The 26,783-nt window shown below is 38.9% G+C and overlaps 1 protein-coding gene across 1 annotated transcript in view; it reads left to right on the top strand.

Moving 5' to 3' along the window:
• Positions 1 to 2,407: 2,407 nt before the first annotated feature.
• efna5a (ephrin-A5a) overlaps positions 2,408 to 26,783 on the top strand; it is a 47,890-nt gene continuing 23,514 nt past the window's right edge. The window contains exon 1 of the mRNA XM_079847368.1: positions 2,408 to 3,250. Within this exon, the coding sequence (XP_079703494.1) occupies positions 3,126 to 3,250 (125 nt within the window). The 5' untranslated portion in view covers positions 2,408 to 3,125. The remainder of the gene's footprint in view (positions 3,251 to 26,783) is intronic.

Raw genomic sequence — 26,783 nt, forward strand, 5'->3', positions numbered from 1 at the left:
TTTCTTAGGAGAATGTCTATAGTTCAGTGGGCCTGCTGTATAGGCTATATGTTGCTGTTCTGTATGAAAGACTATTGATTAGACAGTCCAGCTGGAGTCAGTTACAGTTTCAACTGCTCAAGACCAGGCTCTTAAAAATAGAGAAATAAACAGCGTGACTGTAGAAGATATACTGTAAACATTTATTCTTCCAGGATTTTGTTCAGCAGATTGTAGGATGAGGAGAGAGAAATGGGAGCATATAATGGGAATATGGGAAGGGGTGAGAGGAGGAAAGGATTCTTTTAGCAAAGAAAAAACTGCACTCTAAAAAATGCTGGGTTGTTTCAACCCATGTTTGAGTTAAATATGGACAAACCCAAACGTTGGGTTTAATTGTTATTATTATTATTATTTAATTAAAAAATGTAAACCAACGGTTAGTTTGTCTATATTTGGCCCAATCATGGGTTGAAACAACCCAGCATTTTTTATAGGGAAATTGTCATTCATTATGATAGATTTCATCGCTTTGTTCAAGAGTACTCCATTAAAGAAACGTAAAAAGTAAACATGGGTGTAAAATGTTATTGTGCTCATCCATCATGTTGTAAAAGAGTAAAACTGATCAGAAAATTGCTTTGATGATCATAAATCACCTCAAATAAGATGATCAGTGTTTATGAAATCTAGTAAGGGACTTTGGACTTTACAATATTATATAGGCTAATGTAGTTTTGGTTTATTCCACACTTTTGGAATGAGGCTTTGGGGAAGAGAGTAAACATTTTCAGTTTGATGAAAACATCTTTTATTGGACAAAGAATAAAACCAAACAACCATGTAATATAGCCTACAATTGCAATCGTTTAAAATCAGTAACAATGCTTATGGCAGATGTAGAAAAAGGAAAATGAGCTGGACAGTGCATTGATGAGATTGTAGCTGAATGTAGATGCTCTCTTTTAATAGTAGGCATAAAGCCGGTGAGGTCCCAAAACACTGAGATCTCTTACATGAGAAATGGCCTAAAAATAAAACATTTTAAATGATAATGCGGTGGTAGGCTATTCTTTACATCACTGCAGTTTATTCTAGGTAGCCATCTGCAGACATGAAATGGAGAAAGAAAGCTGGGGGCTGGTGTGAAGTAACACAATAGACCATCCTGCAGCCTTGACATGGTGAACGCATGCCCACGTGTTCTCTTGGGCGGTTTTCAGTCGCTCCACTATGGGGCGTATTAGGGCTTTAAGGTCTACTGAGGGAGCGGGCAATGTCAACTGTTCAACTGAACCATGTATTTACTTGAGATGAGAGCGAGTGGGAACTGTTGTGGTTTTGAGAAAATGTGCCTGAATATATCAAAAAGCAAAACACACAAACCACCCACATAAACAAACACACTTTTTGAACATTAGGCCTACATTGCGTCGTATTTATGATCAGATGCATGCTTTCATTTGAACATTTCTCGTGAGGTATACCTAGGATAATTTAGCAATAAATAGTAGCCTATACATTTCACTTTATTTTTATAAATTAGCTTAGCCTACATATGAAACCGAAAATAACAAACAAAAACAAAAAAAATTAAGTTTCATTAGGCCTACTTATTAAAGGCCTAAGTGTAAAAAGTAGGATTCGTGGAATTAGAAATGTCACGAAATACATTTATTTACTCACAAGTATTTTTAGGCAGCATTTCCTCCAAAGCTTATCCTATAGGCCAACAGCCCCACGACTAAAGAAAATTCTGAGAAAGGGGCTATTTACCCGAGCATGCTGGTCTTGTTTAACAGGATGAAGTTAAAAATGAACGTGTAGCCTAAGTAATACTCGTCGTTCTATGCTGATTCAATTAAAAAACAACCGTATATTGATGGTGTTGTCCGATTCGTGTAATGAATCTATCGAATCCTACAAGGAATTACCGAAATTACTTAAGTGAATCTGTCAAATCCAGTACTGAATTAACGAATGACCAGAACAGCAAGACAATATTTTCCGTCAGTTTCATAGAGTTGGGACTGTGGGACACTCTATAAAGGCTGTTCAAAGTATTCTAACTGAAGTAGGCAGGCATAGCCTAACTATTTTGATATATTATCGTGAATGTTTCATTGGTTATTGGTTTTGGAAGACACTTGAAAACTAGCCTAACAAGTAAGTTTTTTGTTAAACATTTTTTTTATAGGCTAGGCCTATATATATTTTTCACAATAGTATTGTCAGAGGAGGCTACCATCTGCCAAAAAAATGGAAAAGAAAAAAAGGAAACTCTTTCAAGTGACATTACCCTGTGAATATATCCTTGAGAAATACATCGCCGTAAAAAAAGCAGCATATCACCTTTGGAGGCGGGTTGTCGTTTTTGTAACCGAGACGCCCATCATTCAAAATGCAAACCAATGAGAAAGAGGGAGAGAGCGCTGGAACTGTACCGTCTCTCTCTTTCTCTCTTTCTGTGACAGCATGGCTCATGCACCCTGACCAACTTAGCTGCCTGGAAGATTACTGTTGTGGACTATATCCTACCACTGAATCTTGAATGCGCTAAAAACCTTTGTGCATTTCGTCCAGGAAGGTAGTTTGCTTTCCTAATCTGAAGACAGCGCGTCAGGACAACATCTATGCAAATTCATTTGGTAAACGTCAAGGTTTACAAACAGAGCTCGGGTCTTCATTCACATGTTGGAAGATGAGGTGCCAGTGGACATACGCTGTTGTTTTCATTCACTCCAACTAACTACAGTGACAAACCGCACTTTGGGATGGGAAGTGAACACTCAAAGGACCTGAAATTTGTCTAATTGCTTTCTTTCCTCGTGGAAAACTAACTCGATAAATCGCAAGAAAGGATGTGCTTGAGATGAACGCATTATCAGACTGGACTATTGACAGACAGCGAGCGAATTAACCGGCTTCTTAGTGTTTCTTCTAAAAATGTACATGTAACTGTGACTCTTTGAAGGCTCTGACATTCCTTGCACTGCGGTCGTATAGATCTGTCATTACAATTAAAGAAACATAATTTAAAAAGAAAACATTCCGCGCGTGGGATATTCAAGGAAAACTGACGGGTCGCGCAGTTCGTCACCACCGGAACGCTGTATCGAAGGAGGCTGCGATTGAAACTTTCAGAAATGCCGCAGGTGGAGATGTTTTATTTTGCGTTTATCAGCTTGTTTATGTCTGTGTTGGGCCTGGATCCGGCGTCTAAGATTGTGGCGGATCGCTTCGCAGTCTACTGGAACCGAACAAACCCAAGGTGAGTTAGTTAATTGTACAGTAAATATAATAAAACGCAGCTTCACTTGTCAATAGAAGCGCCATAGTCCGCGATACCGAGCGAAGTAGGCTATAGCCTACTGCGGCTGCGAACTGAACAGGCTCGTCGACCCGCCAGGAACGCTTGAATAAGTTTCATGAATGATACAGCAGTCACAAAAAACACATATTGTAAGCGCAAAGCTTCTTTAAAAATACACGCGTGCACATTTCGCGCGCGATAGGCACTGACAGCGTTATTTTACAGTAATTTGGCAAAATGATATGTTACAAGCGCGGCAAAAAAACGGCGTTAGGAATTGCCAAAATAATCGAGGCGCGAATAGTTATAAAATTATTTACGTTGTCCGATTTAACTGCTTTTTAGTTAGTTTAGCAAGCTAGTTATCAAAAGTGTTCTCTAGTATAACTAGTGTAAATGGTGTGTGTGTGTGTGTATATATATACATACACACACACATAGCCTACATACATATATATATATATATATATATATATATATATATATATATATATATATATATATATATATATTAATCCTATTTTTTTTTGTGGAATTTTACCTCATTCTGCGATAACTTTGGACAGGATTTATATGAGAGGGGGTTCTTTCTGCTTTTGAGAGATTGACAGGCAAGCTCTTTCAAAGGAAAAAGTTATGCCGTACCACTAGCTTGTCCTAGACATTGCCCTCTAGAAACATCATTAGAAATAAATATCATGCCTCATTGGTCAGTTGTTCTTTAAAATCCAATTTACCTCTTTGAAATGTGATTTTGCTTGTTATCATAATTCTAAAAGGGCACAATTCTATCAATTCCTATTTCTTTTGAGTAATTTATAAAATGTGTGGCTGAAAACGAGCTAGTAATGGTTTTCAACAAAGGTTTTCTAATAAGGTAATATAACCTTCATGTGCAATGAAGGGTGTTAATGAAAAATAGCATCAGGAGTACTATTCTGACTGAATGTGAGATTGAATAAGTTGGTTTGATGACTGTTAATAGTCTGGGTAGTTTAATTTGAATAATTCATCTCTTAATATATTATTATTCGTGGGAGGAATTTGCTTAACAGATTAACATATAATAAATATATTTATATTGAAATTACACCAGGCTCGCTGTGCCCTTCTCTATGCCGCAAGTCTAGAGTTGCCTGAAAGTGCAGTGATTCCAGCTCATCCCCATTCTCGGTTGTCTCTCTTCAGTTGCCATGGGGCTTTCTCTCTGCCCTGCACCCCAGCCCCATGCTGGCTTTACACAATGGGTCAAACCCTGAGAGGCATTTCAGGAGTGGTTGATGCCCAGTTGGGTGCATGCTCATGAGAGAGAAGCGCATGCAGGGGTCACACGTTCAGTGATAACAGCACAAGGCTGCGGTTAACCATCATCGGACATTATTGAGCTCTGGTCAGGGTGAATTTGAGGGCGAGCCTTGTTTCTATAGCCTGGCAGCAGTGTGTGTTTGTGTGATTGTGAATATCTGTGTGTGTGTGTTGGAGGCTCCCTGCCTATGTTTTGTCCGGGCAAAATGAGGCCCCTCTAGCAAATAAATGAGTTAGTTCAAATGAGTATCTCTCATTCACATTCATGTACTCACCCAATGGCCTAATTCAAATCTGGCTGGGCTGTATAATGTAGCAGCACTCTCTGGCAAGACCCCGGGGCCTTAAATGTCACTCATAACCCAAAAACAAGTTACCTCCCAATCAGAATGTGTCTGCACATCGGCCTGATGTTGGACTTCTTCATTTAAACATTGATTTAATCTATCGGACCCTCGAAAGACCAATTCTTTAGCAGGTTTTAAGATGCTTGATCATTTCATTGTGTTGTTTTAAATAGCCTCTTAATGTCACTCATTAACATGCCTAAATTACGAACATTAGAGACAGCTGTACAAGAGTCCAACTCAAAGACTTAGATAGCCATGCCATGAAATATTAATTCATTTATAGATTGCCTACATTACAGCTTTAATTGAAGTTCTTAGTAGCTTAATGGCAATGAGATTCTATAATAATAAGAAACACAACTGTTTATAATTTTTTTCCCCTTAAAGTGTGCAGGGAGGCTTATCTCTTAAGGCTTATCTATCGTTATTTTGCAAGCGTAGGAGTTGCACTTTAAAGCAGCGGCGAACATACTGAGTGATTGCTAGTATTTTCACACGAGTGAGTACGGCGGAGTCTATAGAGATTCTTTAGAGGATTTAGGGGGGAATGGCTCCTTTAGTTTTTGGCCTGAGATTTGCAGTGCACCCATTCATATGTAAGCCTCTGTCTTGCTCTACATATGGTGGTCTTACAAGCTTCACTGGGTTTCGGGGGCTCTTTTTTTCCCCTCCAATGCGGTCCACGCCGTTTGCAATTACAAATTCAATTCAAGTTGGCAGATTTCCTCTGAAGTTTCCCAGCTCGTTCTCAGATTAGTCATTTCTCGAGACGTGTTCGTTCGCAGGCATTACTGGATTGGCTTGAGATAGAGAGCTTATTGTTTCCTTCCCTATCCTGCGTGTCTGAGAAAGTAGTGTTCTTGTAATCCAGATAAGCAATCTACATTACAAATATATTCATTTGTGACCCTGGATCACAAAACCAGTCACAAGTCGCACGGGTATATTTGCGGCAATAGCCAACAATACATTGTATGGGTCAAAATGATCGATTTTTCTTTTATGCCAAAAATCATTAGAATATGAAGTAAAGATCATGTTCCATGAAGATATTTTGTCAATTTCCTACCGTAAATATATAAAACATTTATTTTTGTGAGTGAATGCAGCACAATCGCAAACATAAATGGACAACTTTAAAGGCGATTTTCTCAATGTTTAGATTTTTTTGTACCCTCAGATTTCAGATTTTCAAATAGTTGTATCTCAGCCAAATATTGTACTATCCTAACAAACAATACATCAATGGAAAGCTTATTTATTCAACTTTCAGATTATGTAAATCTCAATTTCAAAATATTGACCCATGTGACTGGTTTTGTGGTCCAGGGTTTTGTGGTCCAATTTGTGCTAGTTCCTGGAATTTTTAACTAAAATAGATCTTGTGTTGAAAACGAAACCTGTTTATTTGTTGTTGATAGTCAGGATCAGTCAGGAATCAGTATTGAATTCCTACCTTAATCTTCTGGCTGTTTGTGTATGTGGTGCCATGGAAGCCGATACCGCTGTCCATCAAAGAGGTCTGTCGAATGGACCTAACAGCTGGGGAGAGGGATTTCAGCATTCTGACGGAGTCCCGTTTTAATCACTGATAATGCCTCTCAAATCTCTCAATAACAGATGTGGCACATTTCCTACAGTTTTTGAAGCCTTCTCAGTCAGGTGGTGTAGTGAGTAGTATGCTCTGCCTCTTTAGACTTGGGTTTTTTGTAACATTTCACACTTAAACACTTTCTAGGTTGTCTTTCTCTGCTAATTTCTTCACTACAGAAATGGGAAATCTCATGGATCTCCTGTAAAGCCCTCTCTTTTTCACCTCTTAACTCTAGCTTGTGCAATATGACCTCAAATGGTTTCCTTTTTGTGCCGGCTCAGTTTTAATCCCCACTTTAAAAACAAAGCCCATGGTTTGTGGTTTGTGGCCAGTTGATATTGTGATAGCTGTTCGGTGGTATTGTGTGGGGTTCAGTTTGTATTGTTCTGTGTGTTTACCCTCCTTTTCCCATGCTGGCACATCTAGCCTCCTGCTGCTTGGTTCCGCTTGGATTTCAAATGGGGGGTGAAAAAATCATGTCCAAATATTGACTGGTCTGAAGACCTCGGTCTTCTCTCAGCTCACGTGAAAGGGTGCCATTGTTCCTGTCTTAGTGGATCTTTTCCAGAGTTTCAAGTATTTAGGCTCTTACATGCAGGAAGTGCATACAGCAGGGCTTGTAGAAGGAAATATAGAGCGACTAAAGAATGGAAAGAGTTACAGATGGGAACCGCAGGCCTCTTGGTTTGAGTCCCACAATCGCGCCCCATCCCGATTAACCCTCCAGGGCTGTGTGGCAGTGTGCTGGTGCTCTCAAAAGATTTGGGCTATCAGAAGACTCACTCCAGCAGAGAGAAAGTTCTCCTGCAGGGTAACTAGAACATCCTGCTGTTTGATGACCCCTAACACACCGAGAGGTGCCTGACCCCCTTCCTTCTTCGCTCAGCTCTTGCGTTACGCTAATAAACTGTCATGATTGCGTCTCTGAGAGAATTCAGGGAGTGTCTCTTTTTAAATTAAAGTTAACCGTTCTTTCTTTTTTTTACGAATTCACGCTTGAGTCATCACAGCGATCGCTCATCCTCTCTGAACTTTTTGATGATAACTGATGCATTTCGGGTCTCTGTGTTTGCTTGAGGTAAGCTCCTCATACTCTGTGAGCTTTTAAACTGTGAGTGGTGAAATGTCTTTGCTGGGGTCTTTGAAGGCCTGGCTGAAGGTATTAACAGAGAGGCACTAAAGGGCTTAGGAGGTCATCGGCCCATTGTGTAAAGATACAAAACACTTCCTCTGAACCCCTTCACCCTTCTATGTCTCCCTCGGAGAGCCACGACCTCAACAACCATTCATATTAATCAGCTTCAGACCTTAATGACCTGATAAAGCTCCTGAAAGGATCCTAAAGTTTACTAAGCCCCCTTGATAAGAATTGGAGGAAAATGTAGCATGCGGTAATGACTACTTTGCGCATTCTTTCGCAGCGAAAGCGCAGAGCGGTTTGCTCTTTGTGCCCTTCATTACGGCACATTTAATCGCAATGAGAAATAATGAAGGAAGCATTTGTTCGACAGGCTAAGCTAATAAAAATGGACTGACTTGGCAGGAGTTAGCGTGAAAGGAAAACAAGAAAGAACAAGAAACAGAGAGATAGGATGAGAGAGAACGCTTCCTAGCTTGAAAAATGTGTCTCACAGATTTGAACTTGGTCTGTAACCTTAAAACTGCTTTTACCTGCACAAATGAGGGACTTTTGGATGAAGAATACCTTAATCTTTCTTTCTCATCCAGAAGGAACCTACAGTACAAGGATTACTTGAAGCTGCCTTCTATAAAATATTTCACCCTTTCAAAGCATGGAAAAATTGGATGATGAATATTTTTGTGCTGTGGTGAAGGACATAAATCTTTTCAAATTCACTGTTTGACATTAAGCTGCTTTGGCTACATTATTGTGAACATATTGCAATCACAGCTATGGTAGTGCTCCAACAAAATCATCAGATTGTTAATTAAATATTGTAGAGAAAAAGAAATACAATGTGACGTTTTCAATTTACCAAACTTTTCTGAACGAAAATAAATGATGAAGGAAAATCTCTAAGGATAATGCAGCAACTGATTTTCTTTTTTAAAAAATAGTTTATTTCTGGATAAACCCAATAATAAATTACACAGGAGATGCTTTAATCAGGCTGTTAATTGTTTACAAATATATTTTGGCTGATGTTTTTTAATGAAAAGTAAAACAAAACAAAAAATTAATGGTCAAAAAAACCTTTTTGGGATCTAAATGTTCCAGTCACATTCTTGGTTTGAGATTGCGGAACCGTTTATAGTAGATTATCAGTATGTGGTAAGTGGTAAAGCATTTCCATGTCACAAATTTGAGTACTCTCCGAGCATTGGGACCCATAAAACATTAAACGCTGTTTGCGATCTCAGAGTCAAGTCTGGCCAACAAACCTTCACACGCAATGTTGAGAAAATGAGGTCAATGTGACCATCATTGGAATCTTAAGGTCATTTTGCTATATCAGTGTGGATGACTATGCAAATTAATATCTTCTTTTCACTTTGCCACAGATTGCTAGATGTCATTAAATATAATTTTCTGTCTGTTTTAATCATTAAATTACACTTTTGTCACATTTGTCGTTAGTTAGTTTCCCTTTATTTTTTGTCCATATGAGTAGTCTAGTATTTGTCTTGCAGACTTAGGAGTGTATACGCGGCCATTTTCAAACTTGCTTCCATTTTGTGTTTTGAACGGAACAGCTGCAGATTTGGGAGGATAGGTTCCCATTTTTGGTTGCCTTTTTTTCTTCTTCACTTTCACTTTTTTTTTAATATGTAGCAACTGATTTCCTTCCAAACTCTGGTTAATTTATATCTTGCAGTCAGTCGATGCAAAATAATGAACTGTTTATTGATTTCTAGCAGTTTCAGTGTGTCGATCCCAATCCAAGCTAGTAAAGTATTCCTAAAACATTCGAGTTACACAACACAACCTTAAATGTACACATTTGATTTACTCCACAGAAGCACAGACATAATAAACCAGACTCATGCGACGGCAGCAAAACCGTGTCCTCTGTACGCTGGTGCTCTGGCACTAGTATCACTGGTAGGGGGAACATGCTGGCAGACGGTGGAGTCATAGAGGCATCCACTCCTCTTTTATGTATCTGCTGCGGCCAGGCCTCAGTTATTCTTGTGCATAATTGATGGAAAAGTTAGAATAGCAGAAGTAATGCGATGAGAGGGTGCAGCGAAGCGGCAAGGCGGACAAGCGCACTGCTGGCAGCCGGGAGTGGGATCGCGTGCGTGGGGCAGCAAACATTGCAGGGGATGAGAGGGCAGCTGGAGTAACAGGTCATCACAAAGAAGCAGGACAAAGTGTCAGCCGCTAGTCAATCAACCACTTCCTATCCCAAGAGTGACCTTCTGGCTAGCAAACGCACGCAAGATATATGCTGGTCAAACTGGAAGCCGTTTGCCCAGTTGACCAAACGTGTGACTTTTTTATTATACTTGATGCACTGCTTGTCGTTTGATTTGTAATGAAATGCCATTTTGAATATGCATATGGGCGTACGTCATTGTTTTGAATCCTTTGAACTCCCATGTGATTCAGTGAAACTGCAGGCATGCTCACGCTGCTCCAGTGACAAGTTGTGTGTCACACCTTGAGCAGTCACTACAAAGAGGTGCTAATGGGTGAACAGCCCTACTTTGTCTAATAGACAATGAGCCACTAACCAGTATCATCCTGTTTCAAAGCAGCCGTGCGACCATTCAGGGGCAGGGAGTCTGCAGGAAATGAAGGTATCTTCCCCTCAGGCTCTCTTTGAATCACTAGTTACTGAAACTAATCATTATTGGTCCTCCCAATTTGATCACTCTGTGATCACTTTAAGAACTGACGTGAAGCAAAACACTGAAACTCAGACAGGTGAAAACTGGAAGTGTCACATTTTAATAGGCTGAATAATTAGCATTACATTACTGTTCAGTATGTACTTGAATATATACCAGGAATAAGGATGTGGTCAGCGATCAAAAAAAGAACCTGTTCTTTCATCTCTGTCAGCTTTGCTGCTTTTTTTGGTTTGCCAACATTTTGAAGCATGAAGCAGGGAGAATAATCCTAAATGTGATTAAAAACATGAGTAAATGCACAGATAAATCTTTTCTTTTTAGGATTAGGATGGGAGCTTTTGTTGGGTTTAGAGAGCTGGTTGTGCTATTTATTAAAAATTTGAATGGCTGTTTTTATGGCTACATAAGTAAAAATAAAACTTTTAATAATGATACATACAATGATTACATGAGGCATATTTATGAACATTTTTATTTTTTCAGCGTTTAAAAGCACATTGTTTTTCTGTGTTTCTGTAAAATTTGTCTAGCATTAATTTTTGCTTTGAAAGATGCATATAATTTCTAATAAATCTACATTTATCTATCTATATGTTTTCCAAAAGCAATTCTTTGAAATAAATGTTCCCGGAATACAATGAACTAAAGTCATTTATCCATTAAATTAATAACTCTTGATTCACATGCTTCATTAGAAAATCATATCCAAAAAAAACCCCGATACATTTTTCAGGAGGAATTTTCTACAACCACTAGGCATGTACAGAAATACGATCCCATTGTAACTCAAAGGAAACCATCTGTCTTCGACATAAATATTATTGCGATGCCATAAAGGCTTCCGATGGAAACATAAGCACTAAATGTGCTCAGGAAACAAATAAACCATTTTTATGGCTGTACCTATGGCCCTCTGGGCATTTCTGCTTCCCTGAAAAGACACAAAGACAATCCTTCAAATCATCACCTTCTAATATTCTCAAAACTGCACGCAGTAATTTGCAGCAATTTACTATTTTATTACAGGATAATTACTCATGGTTAATGTAAAAAAAAATGAACATAGAATTTACAAAGAAACAAGATTTTACATTGTAGATTTGATCAGGTTTTTGATGAGGGTTTTTATGTGTCATGTATTGTTTATAGATTTTAAAATTTAATACAAGTGTGATCAAATTTATGATACCATCAACCCAGCCTTTCATGAACAGATTCATATTGTATGATGATTTTTTTTCTTTCTTTTTGGAAACAGTTTTTTTAAACGTAAAATATTAACATTAACGTCAGATAGATTTAGTTGTTTTGTGTTTTGTTGACCAGATGAGAATTTGGTTTAAAAAGAAAGTCTCAGTATCTTGTGACTATTGTTGTGGATGTGATGTGGATGGATGTGGTTCAGCTGGTCAGGTCCAGACACGCAATGCACATGGGATGTTCAAGTGCTATTGCCAGTCACAGATTTTCCATATAGCTTGTGTCAGAAAGCAAGGCTTTTTTATTCACTTTTTTTAAATTCACTTTTTACCCTTTAAATTCACATAAATATAATTGAGTTATTTTACATGCATTCTATTATATCATAAAATACACACTAATTTGTCTTTTGACTATCATTTTTAATAATTAGTTTTATTTTTGTCAATTTGATTCTTTATAATTTGCAACCATAATTTACAGGAAGCTTTTACATGTTATAATGTCCCTGTTTACTATCAAAAAAACTGGGGCACGGAGCAAAGCTATCGAGGGGAGTGTTTTCTAGAACCCACCAATTGAAACATCAGTACGGGCTCTGCAGATCTGGGGAAACCAATAAGGTTTTGTTGGGTTGCGTATCTCGGGCAGATTAGTGTAGAAGAGTAACTTGGGGTGGCCTGAATGAATGCAGAACATGTTCATTCTCTCAAGTTCACTTTAGGTTCTGGCGATTTGCATGGCAAGTTCACTTAACGATCAATCAACCTTAAAAGCATGTCACAACATTTCATAAGTGGGGAGAACAGCCACTACCGTCAAATTTACAACATTTAATTGTTGGCCCGGCACTGGCCCCTGCCAGCAGAGAGTGAATCATAAGTTATGTTCTCATATTAGCGTTTGTATAATTCAGATGCTCTACGGGACACCTGAAGTTTGCTAGGAGAGATCCGGTGTGAAAGTGAGAAGGTTACGGGATGCATGGGCCCCCTTAGCTGCTCCCCTCTCCCTTCTCTTCCTCCGTCGCCAGTTGTCTGCCACGTCCATAGACTCTGTCTTAAGGGCTGATATCAGATACGGTGGGGATGAAATGGCTTACGCTGGGCTGTAGCCTGGGCTCAACCGAGTTCTCACCCCTTTTTATTGTCCGCCTTAACTCTGATGTCATTTCCATCCCCTCTGGCGACCCTGTCGAACTGATAATATCTTTTGTCGGCAAGTCCCTTGTAGGAATAATCCCAATATGCATACCAGCCTTTGAACGCAAGGAATATGTGTTATATGGGTGTTAGGATACGAGCACGCAGACACTTTTAGCTTTCCCACTGGGGGAATGAATCTCTGTTTGCCTCTGTCTCATCCCTTATGTCTTATAATGACTTTGTGTTTTCTCTTTTCTTCGTTTGATTATTTTGCCTATCTCTCCACTCCCTGCCCGGGTGCGATATCTCATGGTGGCCATTGAATTCGCCATATGGAGTCGGTATGGCAGAGCCTATCTCAGTCCAGATGCTTTTCAGATGATTGTGTAGCACCGTGCGATTTTATTGTGAAACTCCGCTCTCGCCCAGACAGAAACACTAATTTCATTTGGTGCGCGCAGGATGAAGACGTGCTTTTGAAGACAGACCCCAATGCGGTCGTGCTTATCTGGAACAGCACGTCCTGCCACATTTGCACCCTTTTAATCTGACATCCTGGACGCTGGGTTTTGTACTCGGGGTGTGAACATTATTTAATGATGCTGAAATGTGATAATTTGTACAAAATGGCAATTCATAATGTTATCGCGTCACATTGAAAGGCAAAATGAGAATGTTACATTCGTCGTCTCATTTTTCACAGCCCTTTTGTTGTGGTGCAGAATTACGTTCAATTAAGGCAGAATTGTTGAAGCCGGTGTGGGAGTTCAGTGGGTTTAATTGTTTCTGGTTTTCTCACTGAGACAAAGAAAATTGCGATTGTGAGGCCAAATAAAAAGGTTTATACTGACCTCATGGCACGCAGTTTGATGTCAAAGCCAGAAAGGTCACAACCACATGGCTGCTGCTTCCAACGCTCTCTTGACTTCAGTCCATTAGCATCTCCAGCCAATTGGGTTCCAGCCTGAGCTAATCACCACTCTGAGATGTTTATGATGCATTTAGGATGTTTTATCTCTCAAATAAAAGTGTTTGATAAGTGTTTAAAAAGACAACCAAGGGTAATCACTCGGGCCATTTCACAGACTCTCACGCTTCAGAAATAAGTCCTGCTGCAAAGATCAAAGTCACCTACAAGTTTTTTCGTTCTTAAACATCTGTTAAATTATGATTCACAGAAAAAAAAAAATTGGATTTGCTCAGATTTGCTTCTCTGAATGTTCTCTCCAAATCTTGCAGTTGCACATTTGGTCAGATTGTTAAATAGTGTTTTTGTTCGTTTTATTCCGAGCGTGTTTGTGTTCAGTCATTTAGGTCATTATTCAGCTCTGTTGGGTTGCGGCTGCACTCAAATAACCCTTGATGGCACAGATATTTGCTGTGTCAAGGATAAATACGTTTACTGTTCAGGACTCACTAAGGGCAAAACAAATATGTATATATACCTCAAGACAATATCACCTTTCAGCCCAAGTAACAGATTTACTAACATAAAATAAATATATCTATGTATCCATCTATCCATATGTATATATTTTATAGTATGCAGACTGAAAAATATTTCACCCAGAAATTGCTAGTAAATTTCACAAACAATTACAAAGAATCAGCAAGTAAATATGGTAGGTCATTTGCGGGGGAATTTTTACTTTACAAATTACAGACATGGCCGATTCACACGGGATTAAGATCACAGACAACCTCTGCAATTATTACAAATGACTACAGGTCACCAGATATTACTCAGATAATACTTATCCTGTGCGAATAGGGCTAAAGACATTAAATTAAATGTGACATTTCACAGCAAAAACTGAAATAGTATTTTCTTGTAAAACGTACTCCAATAATCTTTATTTACAACTGGAAAAAAATATTTTTTTTACAGTGTATTTTTTATTTCTTATCTTAATGCCATTGGTGGCTGAGACCGAGGTACCACAGTTTGAATGTAGTTTAAATTATTGTAAATATAGTATTTTGGTAGAACGGGTAATTATTAACATTTAAGTAAAAAACAATAGGAATCAGTTAAAATTACATTTCTATTCTTTTAGAAGAAAATCAAATTTGAATATAATATGTCAAATTGATGTATAAAATGGTGGCTTTTAATGAAAAGAGTGCCCGTCAGGGTGGGGAAAACCAACTGAAAAGTACCTGGAAATGTTGTCCAGACCAGGATTGATGGGCCTGTGGCACATCAAGTTCAAGCCAACACACCCTGAGTCATTTTAATTCCAAATCAAATGTGTAATCACAGCAACAACCTCTGTGGTTTTCTGTGTTCCAAACAAACCAGTGGAAATGAACTGCAGCACGGAGAGCAGGCCGGAGTTGAAGAAAGCGACATTCAAAAGAAAGGCTTCCCAGAATTCTCCAATTAGACCGATGATATAATTACACTGAGGAGCCCACTTTCTTTCAGGTGCTAATTGAATTGGTGTGTTTGCCAAAAAAATGCTCCCATTCTAGCGGAGAGAGAGAGAGAGAAACTGCTCGGGCACATTCTTTCGTTAAGCCCAGGGGCGTTTTTACAGGGCGTGAGGACGGTGTTTTCAGAGAAGATATGTGAAAGCTCTAGTATCTGTGCTGGTATTTGAATCATATGTTGTGCTCTCCCAGGGCCCGTCAGATGAGCAACCTGTGGCCTGCCGCAAACATTAGGTATAAATAGCACTTAAGAAAACCAGATTTGATTAAAGGGCGTGTGGTCTTGAGCTATTGATTTTCTCAGCTAACTGTGCACTTAAATGAGAAAGGATACATCAGTAAATAGTTGTGAATGGTTTGACATGAATATGTATTATGTTATATATATATATATATATATATATATATATATATATATATATATGTATATATAATCATATACATAATTACATATATAAATATTTTTTGAGAAATATATAACAAACACTTATTAAAAAAAATAAAATATATAAAAAAAGATAATTCTGTAATATAAAATTTTAAAAAGTTCATTCAAAGCCATTAGATGAAAGGCTTGAATAGGCAAAATCACTCATAAAGGTGGTATTTAAAAAAGAGTAAGTGTCAGGGGTCATAATTAATTAATTAACTTTTTTATTCTTTTTTATAATTAATTACAAAATGAAAGGGTTTATTGAGAAAGTTTTTAAAAAGTCTCACAGTAAAAGTTTTAGAATATCTTTCAAATATTAGTTTGAAATATTAAGCACTTTCTTTTGAAAATGCTGGAAGAGCTTGTTTATTGTACTTTTTAGCTGTTTTGCTTGCCATGAAGATTTTATTTTGGTGCTGACTAGGCCTGTTACAGTCATGAATTTTGTATAATATATTAAAATGTAGTGATATATGTAAATGTATGATGAAACACAAGCCTTAATTTCGTAAACAAACCTTTGACTATCTTTGTGTACTTTCTAACAGTATTTTTTATACTCTTTATTCTTCACTCCCTGCCAGATTACATTCTCCCTACCATAGTTGATGGCATTTCTTTAAGTGCTTAAATCTCCATTATTTGAATGGCAATATGTAAATGAAATTTAAACTGCACAATTATTGCGGTTATCTCAAATTATTGTGATTAGGTTAAATAAACATGATCATATCAATAATCATGACAGGCATAAGTGCCAACATGGTGTAAAATTTAAATAATAATAATAATTCACAGAAAAAAACTGCTGTAAGTTGACAGGCCAAGTGAATCAGTTTACCTGACAATTTGGATTAGTTTGGTCTGTGGAAGCAGATGAAAGAACTGTTGAACAAAATCTTTGTAAATGAGAAGAGACAAGTAGCGCGTTGGTCCACGCGGTGTGCGGAGCAAGGTGTCTAATTGTGTCTGACACCTCTCTCATTGGTACAAGTAGGAGGTTTCAGCACATCAGCGGGATCTTAGCGGGAGCCGAACTCTCACATGACTTGGAGAAGCCTATTGTTAGGTTTATATTCTCGATGATGTTATACTATACATACTCGGTTTTTGGATTGATGCCAGCAACTGGTAATTTAGGACTTTTCTTCCATTAATAGTGTAAATATGCAGTGCACTGTTTGCATTGTCTGATGTGGACAAATAAACGCAAATGTGAGTCAAAGTGATTGGAATCTCAGGCCAGAATGGCTGCTCCGCCTAGTGTGTGTTTGTTTGTGTGTGTGTCTTTTCCCGCTGAGCAAGCAGCACAGGCTGTTTCTCACAGATGGAGGAAACTACACACCGAGAGTGTGACTATCAGCACCATCACAGGGACTTTTCCTCTCTTCATGTTGTGCTCCTTCTCACCCTTGCCACTGAGGGGGCCACAGCGAATCAAACGCCCCATGAAAGCTGAGTCGAAGGTTATCTGGTGGTGTAGACACATGATAGTTGGCAGCCTGTCTTTTAAAGCTGACTCTTTGAAATTCACAGTCAGCATTAATCATTCTGTCCTATCTATTTGTTCAGCTTATCTACTGATCTACAGTTTTGACTAACAAGGCAAAAGACCTAAGGCCGGGGTATACTACATTTTCAGCGTTCCGCTCCATCTCGCTCACAGTTGAGCGTGCAAGCCTTTCAAAATATACTTGTTTGGTCGTGAGCGTGGAAAGACGCGTTCGGCGTGTGCGCACTGTTTAGTGGACTTTGTTTTCAAGCGCTCAAGTCACTCGCACATGCGCTGTTGTACACACGGACACAAAAATTGTGCTTTACTTGACAGTGTGTGTGGAAATTACATCACACAGACAGTGCGCAGACCGTCATGGACACGGATGGCCAAAGTGTACTTTGGGCTTTAAAAGTTTCAATCTGTGTATTACATGGCAAGTTTGGGTAAGATTCAGAATTGAAGAAATGGCCCTCTTCAATTTATGAACGTGAATTTTAATTGAAATAGCCACATTCCATGGGAAGTTCTATCTATCTATCTATCTATCTATCTATCTATCTATCTGTCTGTCTGTCTGTCTGTCTGTCTTAAAAACTTTCAAACAAGCCAGCATTCAGTCTGTTTCTTTGTTCTAAAATTGTTATATGTATTTCTTAATTGTTATTTGAATTGATATTAATTCTACTTCCTTCCTACAATTTCCTGTTTGCTGCTGCAAATCAATATCGCACAGAGCCACAAGAGTATTTGCGTAGTCATGTATACCCAACTAATTGTATGTACCTAGAAAGACCATTGGTGATGTTTGGTGATGGCCTGTACAGAAAAACACTGGACAGCATGCAAGTCCTTAGAGTGTTCCCGGTGTGACCATTTAGAGTTATACTTTTGACACTGTAATATACCAACATCAGGCCTCTATTAACAAAATGATCCATACTGACCCCAGACAGGCCCTAAGACCGGTCTAGCACAGCACAGTCCACTCAACAAGACATTTATCTCTGATCAGAACCAGACCTAGACTATTGCAGCTATGACGAGAGAAGATATTACCCCCTTCCCTCAGCAGATTTTTCTGGGAATGAGAGCGGTTTCCAGGCTCTGGTCTGCTGGGCTCAGGCTGATTGAGCTATGCAGCGCAGGCTTCAGTTGTGGCTGCAGATTGTCTGCTGGATGTGCATATAACGGCAGTGATTAACACGGCCTGTCATGGTGCCATGACGTTGCATGGACAGAGAGCTTCTTTTATGGCGCTGTATTTTGCTGAGTGAATCAGGTTATAAAACTGTCTCTGCTAAAGAGCCCTGCTCTCAGATCTCTTTGCAGACTCTCTTTTATGTATGTTGCCCTCTTGGCCGCATACGTTTAAATGTTGTCTATTTTACTGAAGGCTCTGCCACTGAAAAGAGCATGATTGAAGGACAGATGTAGAGGGTGACCATTCACAAGGAAATATTTATATATATCAGGGCTGTCAAAGTAGTTAGGTTTAACAATGTCATTTTTAAAATGTTGTTAGTGCAGTTATTCATTTTGTTTCATGTGATTTATTTGTTTTTTTGAATTGATCGAAACCTTCAGATCTGATTGGGATGGACTGGAGCTGCACCTCACATATACATGATACAAACAGTACCAGTAGACCATTTATCATTATATGATGATGAAATACATTTGTTTTTGTTTAATTAATTTATAATTATTTATAGTTAAAACCTAGGACATTTAACAAAGGTAAAGTCATTTGCTTTCTTTATATGGTGAATGTTTTAGCATTATTGCAGATTTGCATTGAGTTGCAAATATGCTGATTTAACTAAGTAAGGGCTACATACATAAGTAAAAGTTACATACATAAAAATAAATAATTTATTTAAATTGATTGACAGCCCTAGTTGGTAAAGTTTAGGCTACACCTGGGTCAACAGCCAATCAGATTTCTCCTTAAAATGATATTATAATGAAACATTTTGAGTTGTGCTTAAATCAGGAAGTGTTGAATGAGTAGTGCATGACCACATATATAGAAATGCTGTCAGTCAGCCTGTGGATCCTCTTAAATGCACAGCTTGTTTCAAACGCACAGGGAATATTCATAGACCCACAGTGGAAAAAGGGACTTCAGGGCAAGCGTGAATCACAAAATAAGCATGATCACCGAACACGTCTATTCGCAGAATCTGTTGTCATGGTCACTGTAAACATGGTAACATATTTGTTGAACTGTGGCGAGGCACTGTTTTGACAGACTCTTTTTCGTTAGGCCGTTCCATTCGTTTTACTGATCCTGGCCGCTGACTTTAACCTTTAAAAGTTCCCCTTAAACATAACTCACCCGAATAAGCTTTACCACAAGCTGAGTGACACGCTAAATGGACGCCTCTGTGTTCATTGTGCGCGGCCATTCGATCCCAGATTTCCTGTGGGAATTACACAAACATTTTACAACAAAAAGGATAGAATTCCTCTCGCTTTAAAAAATGAGTTGGTGTGCATGCCATTGTGGTCTTGGTGAGTATTGTGAGCCGGCCGGTTTCTTTCTTTACATTTCATGCTGAATGTAGTGAATCGCCTATTAAACCTTGAGGTGCCCACGACATGAAAGGCCTCATTGTGACACCAAAGAAATCCTTGTGACACCTAATCACAAAATAAAGAGAAGAAAAAACCCTGGCACCTCACACCAATCTCCCCGGGTTATCTTGAGCGAGCGTGACCTTTGTGACATTGATAGGATTTCACACACACAGAAACGCGGCAATACTGACCTAAGCAGACGCGCACACATCCACACAGACGCCTTTCATATGTCTGCGCCTCTGTGGTTTTGTATGTGTGGGACTGAGCTCTTTGAAGCTGTGAGGATCATCAGGGCAGACGTCTCCGTGGTGATGTGCTCTCCTGGCTGTTTCTGGAAATAAAGCTCCGGAATGACCTTAGGATTGGGGCTCCACCAGAAAAAATAGACTTAAAAACATTTTATAATATTTTATACAGCATGTAACTCCCTGAAAAAAGCATCTATTTTGCGTTTGATGGCTACTGTGCTTAATAAAATTTGATGGGGCATTAAAAGTATTGCATGGCAGGTTATTAATGCTCTGCCATTGGCTGGATGGTGCTGGAATCAGCCTGGATTTTTCCCAGCCATTCAATCCAACTGACATTAGCCTCTAAAGTGAGGCCAAACATGTGCTTTCCCTTAACGCTGGCCTGAAGATAACCTCCTGCGCCTCGCACTCAGACGTTCCTATTTTTCCACAAGCTGTAAATAAAATAAACATTTCTTTCTCTTCTATATGTAAAGATATGGCGTGTCCGTGTGCGTGAATGGTCAGATGAATGAGGTGTGTCCGTCCTCAGCTTTAAATCTGTCAGATCTGAAAGCGTTTAGAGGAAGTCTGCATAAGCTGGTCATTGTAACTCAACCCTCACCTCATCATCAGCGCAGGTGGAGTTCGGTGCAAACCTCAGCCCTATCAAACCCCCATCTCACTCCCACACCGAAATAATGGTCATCTATCTCTCCTTTAGGGCCAATGAAATGGCTTGTGGCTCACTGAGTGATGTCACGGTAATGTGTTTTCTTGATATTTAAAGAATTAAAGGGATAGTTCATCCAAAAAGTATGTCATAAATCTGTCATTTACTCACCCTCATGTAGTTCTAAACCTGCATGACTGACTTTCTTCTGTGGAACACTCTTTTGAAGAATTTTTCTTTTACTGTTTTTGTCCATATACAATCTTAAAAATAAAGTTTCCAAAAAGGGGTTTTTGCAGCGTTGCCAAAGTAGAAACCTTTTGGATTCCCCAAAGAACATTTTTCAGTGAACAGTTCTTACATTTTTTTTTTATTTTAGTGTGAAGAACATTTTAATAATCCAAAGAACATTTTGTGCAATTAAAAGGTTCAATGGGTGCTAAGGCCGTGACACACCGAGCCCACGTCAAAGGACTAGCAATGATGCAAGCCGACTGTGTTGTCGCCTTGCATCAGCTGCGTCTGCGTATAACCCTCCAAAAGTGCATTCAGCTGTTTTTAAACTGTCTTGCACACCTGTGGGTCCTGAAACCCTAAGGATGACAGCCATACTATATAATCCAAAACATCTGGATGGGTTTTTGTTTAAGTAAAACATGTGGGTTATCACAATCATGTGCCCTGCTGGCAAAACAGGCGCTGTTTTTATGCATCAGAGGGATCTCATATGGATCGGTATCGGTAGTTCAGTAGTTTCGAATTGAACATGATGCAGTGTCATACCGAACTATCCGGCTCTCATTGTCACTTGAGAGGTGATGTCACAGGAAACTGGACTGTCTGACACTTTGACCTTCCCTATTGAAATCTACCAGGTCTCAAATGTCACTAATCATAACATGACAATTGAGAGTACCGTCCTCCAGCGCTCACGGTGTGAATGTCAGACACACCGTCTTACCACTCGCGATTCTGTCGAGGGAAGAAAGACTAAGCCTTTTCTCTCCATCAAAAAAGGGAAAGGATCAGGTACATGGTTGTGGTTCAGACTACTTATTCTTCCCTTGATCCTTTTGAACAGACAGTTGTTCTCATTCCAGCCTTGTGGGTAGATAATTAGTATGTACACCACGTCGCCTGTTTCTTCAAGAAATTCCAGGACTCTTTTTAGTTTTATTTTTGCGCTATTGTCCGCAGTGTGAGAACTTTGGGTTATCAGCATTATCAACATTCCTGTCCTTTTTTGTCTCTCTTTCTTATTTGCATGATGTGTCTGCTTCGGAAAATTCTAATTTATAGCTTGATGGCATCGGGTTGAGATGGCTGAGGCCTTTGCCAGCATTGCCTTAGGTGAGGGGCGAAGCCTAGCGCTGTTTGCATTACCTCTTCAGGCTGATGCACAGAAACTGGTTGAACCAGGATGCTCGCTGGCTCTGTTGAGTCATGTGATGTCATTTAAGTTCCAGCGAAGGCCTGCGGGAGCCGTGCCTCGATAGGATCAGCACTGTGGCTTTGTGTCTTGTTTGCGCCGGAGAGTGTGTCTGTACTCCCACACTCATTTTGCAACTCAGACATCCATAATAATCCCATAAAGACGATTTAAATGCATTGTGTAGCTTAACTATTGTTGTCTGGATGAGAAAAAGCCCCATATCCTCTGTGATGCCCCATATGTTTTTGATGAAAGCATTGTGTGTACGGTTATCTGCTCATAACGGTGGAGAATACAACCCCTTTCTTATACCCCCCCCCCCCCCCCCCTTCTTACTGCAAAGCATCTGGATCAGATACATCCTTGTTATCTTAGATCTGTGCAATACTTACAAATAAAGTCGTATATCACAGAGATTTGCTTTAAAAACCTTGAACATTGCCAGAGAATTTAGACTGTGAGACTTTTCATTTAGAAATCCGAGCAGAATGAGAGCAAATAAGGACAGAGGATGTTCTACACAGTGAGGAGAAAAAAGAGAGGACCACTGGTCTTTTACAAAAGTTTTGATTTCCTTGTTCAGGCACGTCAGTGTGGGTGCAGATTCAGCAGTGTGTGATTTGTTAGCGCTGTAGATCTCTTACAATGGGGAAATTGCCTTTGAGCTACTTGTCCAACAGCACTATAACTTGCAACACCCCCTCACCAAACGCACATGACCATGTTATTCTCTCCTCCACCACCTTAGTCTGCATATTTGAAGGGTTCATCATGGAAAACTGCACTGGGACTATATAAATCACTGAAAACAACCTATTTAGTCATTGGCAGAATATGTAAGTGATAAAGAGTGGAAAGGAAATAGGGGATGAATATTTTTGCCTGCAAAATGTGATTATGATAATAGTAATAATAATTATATTAAATATTATAAATATAACATTCTCAGTTCTAATATTGTTTACATTTAATATGATTATAATGTTATTTGTTATAATAACATATAGTATACTGTATGTAATTGGCAAATATAATGTATTATATTCAATATAAATATTAAATTCTCAAAAGATTCCAATATTATAATAATATATTATATACAACATATTTGTGTATATATATATATATATATATATATATATATACTGTATTTAAAACTATAAAATTAATATTGTATACAAATTATAATATTTGTAATTAAATTAAGTATTAATAATCCTTACCATCATAACATTTTATTAATTAAAAAGGGGTATTTTTGTCTTGAAATGGAAAAGCCAGAGTGGAATCGAGTTGGAGCGAAGTGATTTCAGAATGCCTTTGAGCTCTCCGCTCCGTTACTCCGGTCATCAGAGGCATCCCTCAGCTGTGACATCATGCTAACATTTAATCATCAAGTGTCCAGAGACAATTCAGGGGAGGCTCTAAAAGTTCATCATCCATTGTCTGCAGACTGGCTCATTTATGATTCAGATTTATTAGCCTTTGACCTGGCGGATGCCTGGATACAATGTCAGGACGGTGTGATGAGTTTAAAGAGGCCCTGATCAATACTGCTCAAGTGCTCTCCATTTAGATAATGGACACAGAGTCATAACTATCCACTCTGGATGAAGTGCCATGGGGTCACAGAGTGATCCTTTGTGCAAGACAGGAAAGGGATTTTCACCCACGCATTGAGGTAGAGCGAGAAGTTGGTTCCTGTGTGAATTCCCGGCTCCCTACAATTTAATGCCATTCTCAATGGTGCTCTGACTGTAATGGGCCGTTGAAGTAACGAGGGTGTACATGAGTGTTGTTAATATGTGGGTCAGTGTTATATTAGGTATTTTTAGCGTTGTGCTTTTTTTTTAAGCAACTGACTGATATAGAAACATCCAAATTTTTCTATCAATAGAATTCATACACAAGCTTGCTGTATTATTTCGGTGAAACAACAGAGCTATTTAACTGCTGCAATTCCCTGTGCTAGGTATTACAATGGATATATAATGCAAAAGCATAACCTGATAAACTAATGATTTGTTTTCTTTCTCTTTGTCTCTATGTTTCCTCGTTTCGGGTGACTTGTGGAATTTCCTGCTCAGGTAAGAGAAAACACATTCCTTCATGGCTAATGTACTCTGTTGTTATATAATTGCTTGTAAATAATATTCACCCTAGAAGCATAAGGATAAATGCTTGTGTATGTTTTATATGCATCATGTCACACTGCAATGTTTTTTTAAGTTTACACTTTTCAATAAGGTGTTTTATGTTAGCATTGTGCAATAGTTACATTAACAGCAAACAATATTTTTACAGCATTTATTAACTTTGGTAAATGTTTTTTTATTCATTTTTCTACATAAATATACAGTATGTTAACATAGGTTGATGCTAAATATAATTTTTTTTCTTGTTTTAAGTATAAATTTAACTAAATTTAGTGAGGTTTATTGTTAAAACAAGAAACAACAATTTACCAATTGAGTTATTTTAAAACAAGTCTTAATACCTCAAACAACTATGCTGAAGTACGTTTGTCGTATTTGAAGAATGTTTAGACATTTTTACTGGACAACGACAAAAATATTTGGATTAAGAATAAGATTTTTTTATGCGCCACCGTTTACTCTCTGTATTATTCGTTTACTCATAATGTATTAGCCCATTTTATCCCTCACTGGTTAAAGTTTCCCCTGTTTAGCAAAGCAGCACTAAAACATGTTTGCCGTTACACAACATCTGTGCCATGTTAGCTCCGTTCAGTAAAACATGTGGAAGCCCTGTAATAAATAAGCAGCCCATGGCCGCACGCTAACAAGCCCAACAACATGCATTAGCTATGCCACGCTCTCTCTGAAAGAATGCCGTGCGTCGGGACACCAACCGGCCACAGAAAAGCGGGAAGCAGATGTGCGCCTGCCGGAGGCTCATCTGGCTCCCCTCTCTGAACCTGCGTGATGTGGGAGTTATTGATGGGTAGCCACCGTGCGCCGGCAAGCGGTGTGGTCATTAGCGAGGTATGGTGAGAGAGGCAGAGAGAGAGAGAAACAGTGGGAGGTTAAATGTGGGAGTGTGTGGGAGAAAAAAACAAGTCTTTCAGGACTATTCATCAAATAGATAGACTGAACTCCCCTCTGGACATGATTTTTAGACAGACTGAGAGAGGGAGTGTGAATAAAAATCATGGGTACATGACATACAGTCTCTATCTATCAGTCCTCACCTCTCAAGGGATAAGTCCCAAACAGATATCCCTGTGCCTTATGTCAATAGTCAATGGTTTTGTTCCAGGAGTTAGAAGAACGAAGTGCATGCACCATCCTTCATGATTGATGCTCCATCTGTAAGAAACCCAAGGTCTGGCGTGGCTTTATTAAAGGTGCTCGTTTCAGCGCTGCTCTCTGAAGTTTTTTTCTGTTTGTGCTTGTTTGTTTCACGCAGAATTGATTCATTCAATACATTTTTATAGCTCTGTGGAATTCCTTATAAAAATTCAGTCCTCTCCCTTTGAAAGCACATCGTTGTTTTATTTGGGTTTGTGTCTTATTGAAATTGGAGTTTATTTGCTATTTTGCGGCTTGCGGATTCATCTGCTCTGCTATTTTACCCTCTGTGCACTTTTATAGGTCTTTTTTTTCTCTGGTTTTTCATATTTTTTTAATTATCATGTAACTTTTGCTTAAATTAAAATGCTGAATTCAAGATAGATCTCTAAAGACCAGCATTAGAGCAACTGTTGGGCCAGCTGCCCTCCCTTGGGCCCATGGAGAGGCCATGAGGAGTTCTTCTCTGCTTAGGTCAGGGTAGGAGGTGTGGAGAGACAAGACTTTGAGCCGAACCATAATCAGGGCTCATCGGTGCCTCCTGCATTCCCACCAGCCCGAGGTGTCCATCTGAAGAGACAAACTGTCAACGCGGAGGGTCCTCTCCTGGGCCACAGATTAAATTCCCACATTCCAAAGATAAACGTGGCGGTCAGTCCTCAACGTTGCGGTGGCTCCAGCTCATTTGCAGGTCTGCTAACGAGGCCGTGCTAGTTAAAGCCTAGCTAAAGCGCAGATAAGCGTATCTTCTTTTCATGTGTCATTGACAATATCTGTTTGTGTCTACCTGTCTTGGACAACTTGAAGTCCTCTCATGAAGGAGTGGGTGTTTGGGGCCCTAGCTGCAATTTTTGCAGTTTCCAAAATTAACCAGTTGATATCTAAAGTAATAGTTCACTCAAAAACATTTTTTAAATGTTTTTTATGTTGTTCTAAATGTTTTGTTTTTTTTTACTTCCATGGAATACAAGAGGAGATTTTATTCAAAACATCCAAGGTGTTCTTTTCCATGTAATGAAACCGAATGGAGCTGTGGTCCAAAAAACAGTGGTTCATATGACTTATTCCAAGTGTTTTGAACCCACACTGGGGTGTCGCAGTATATCGGTATTGATGATAACTGAGATATCAACTATTGATATCATATTCATTCTACATACTATACTAATATTGTTAATAATCCAGCTCCAGTAACTATCTGGTTGACACTCCAGCACAGTAGATGGCGGTATTACTGTTACACCATAACAGTTGGTTGCCACCTGTCATCTAATGGAAAAAAGAAAATGACGATGCAGTGTGTAGCTACTACTACTAATAGAAGCTTTACCCAAAACCAAAAAAAGTTAACTTGCCAGTGTGTAAAATGCCGTTACACACCCCAGTCTACAGGAAGTGCAATAAGTTATTTTATACGCTTTTGTACAGGTTACAACATTGTGGGGTTAAGGCTAACTCAATGTTCGGAGGAGTCTAGCAAACGTT

This window comes from Squalius cephalus (assembly GCF_949319135.1).
Source record: "Squalius cephalus genome assembly, chromosome: 17".
Taxonomy (NCBI): Eukaryota; Metazoa; Chordata; class Actinopteri; order Cypriniformes; family Leuciscidae; genus Squalius; species Squalius cephalus.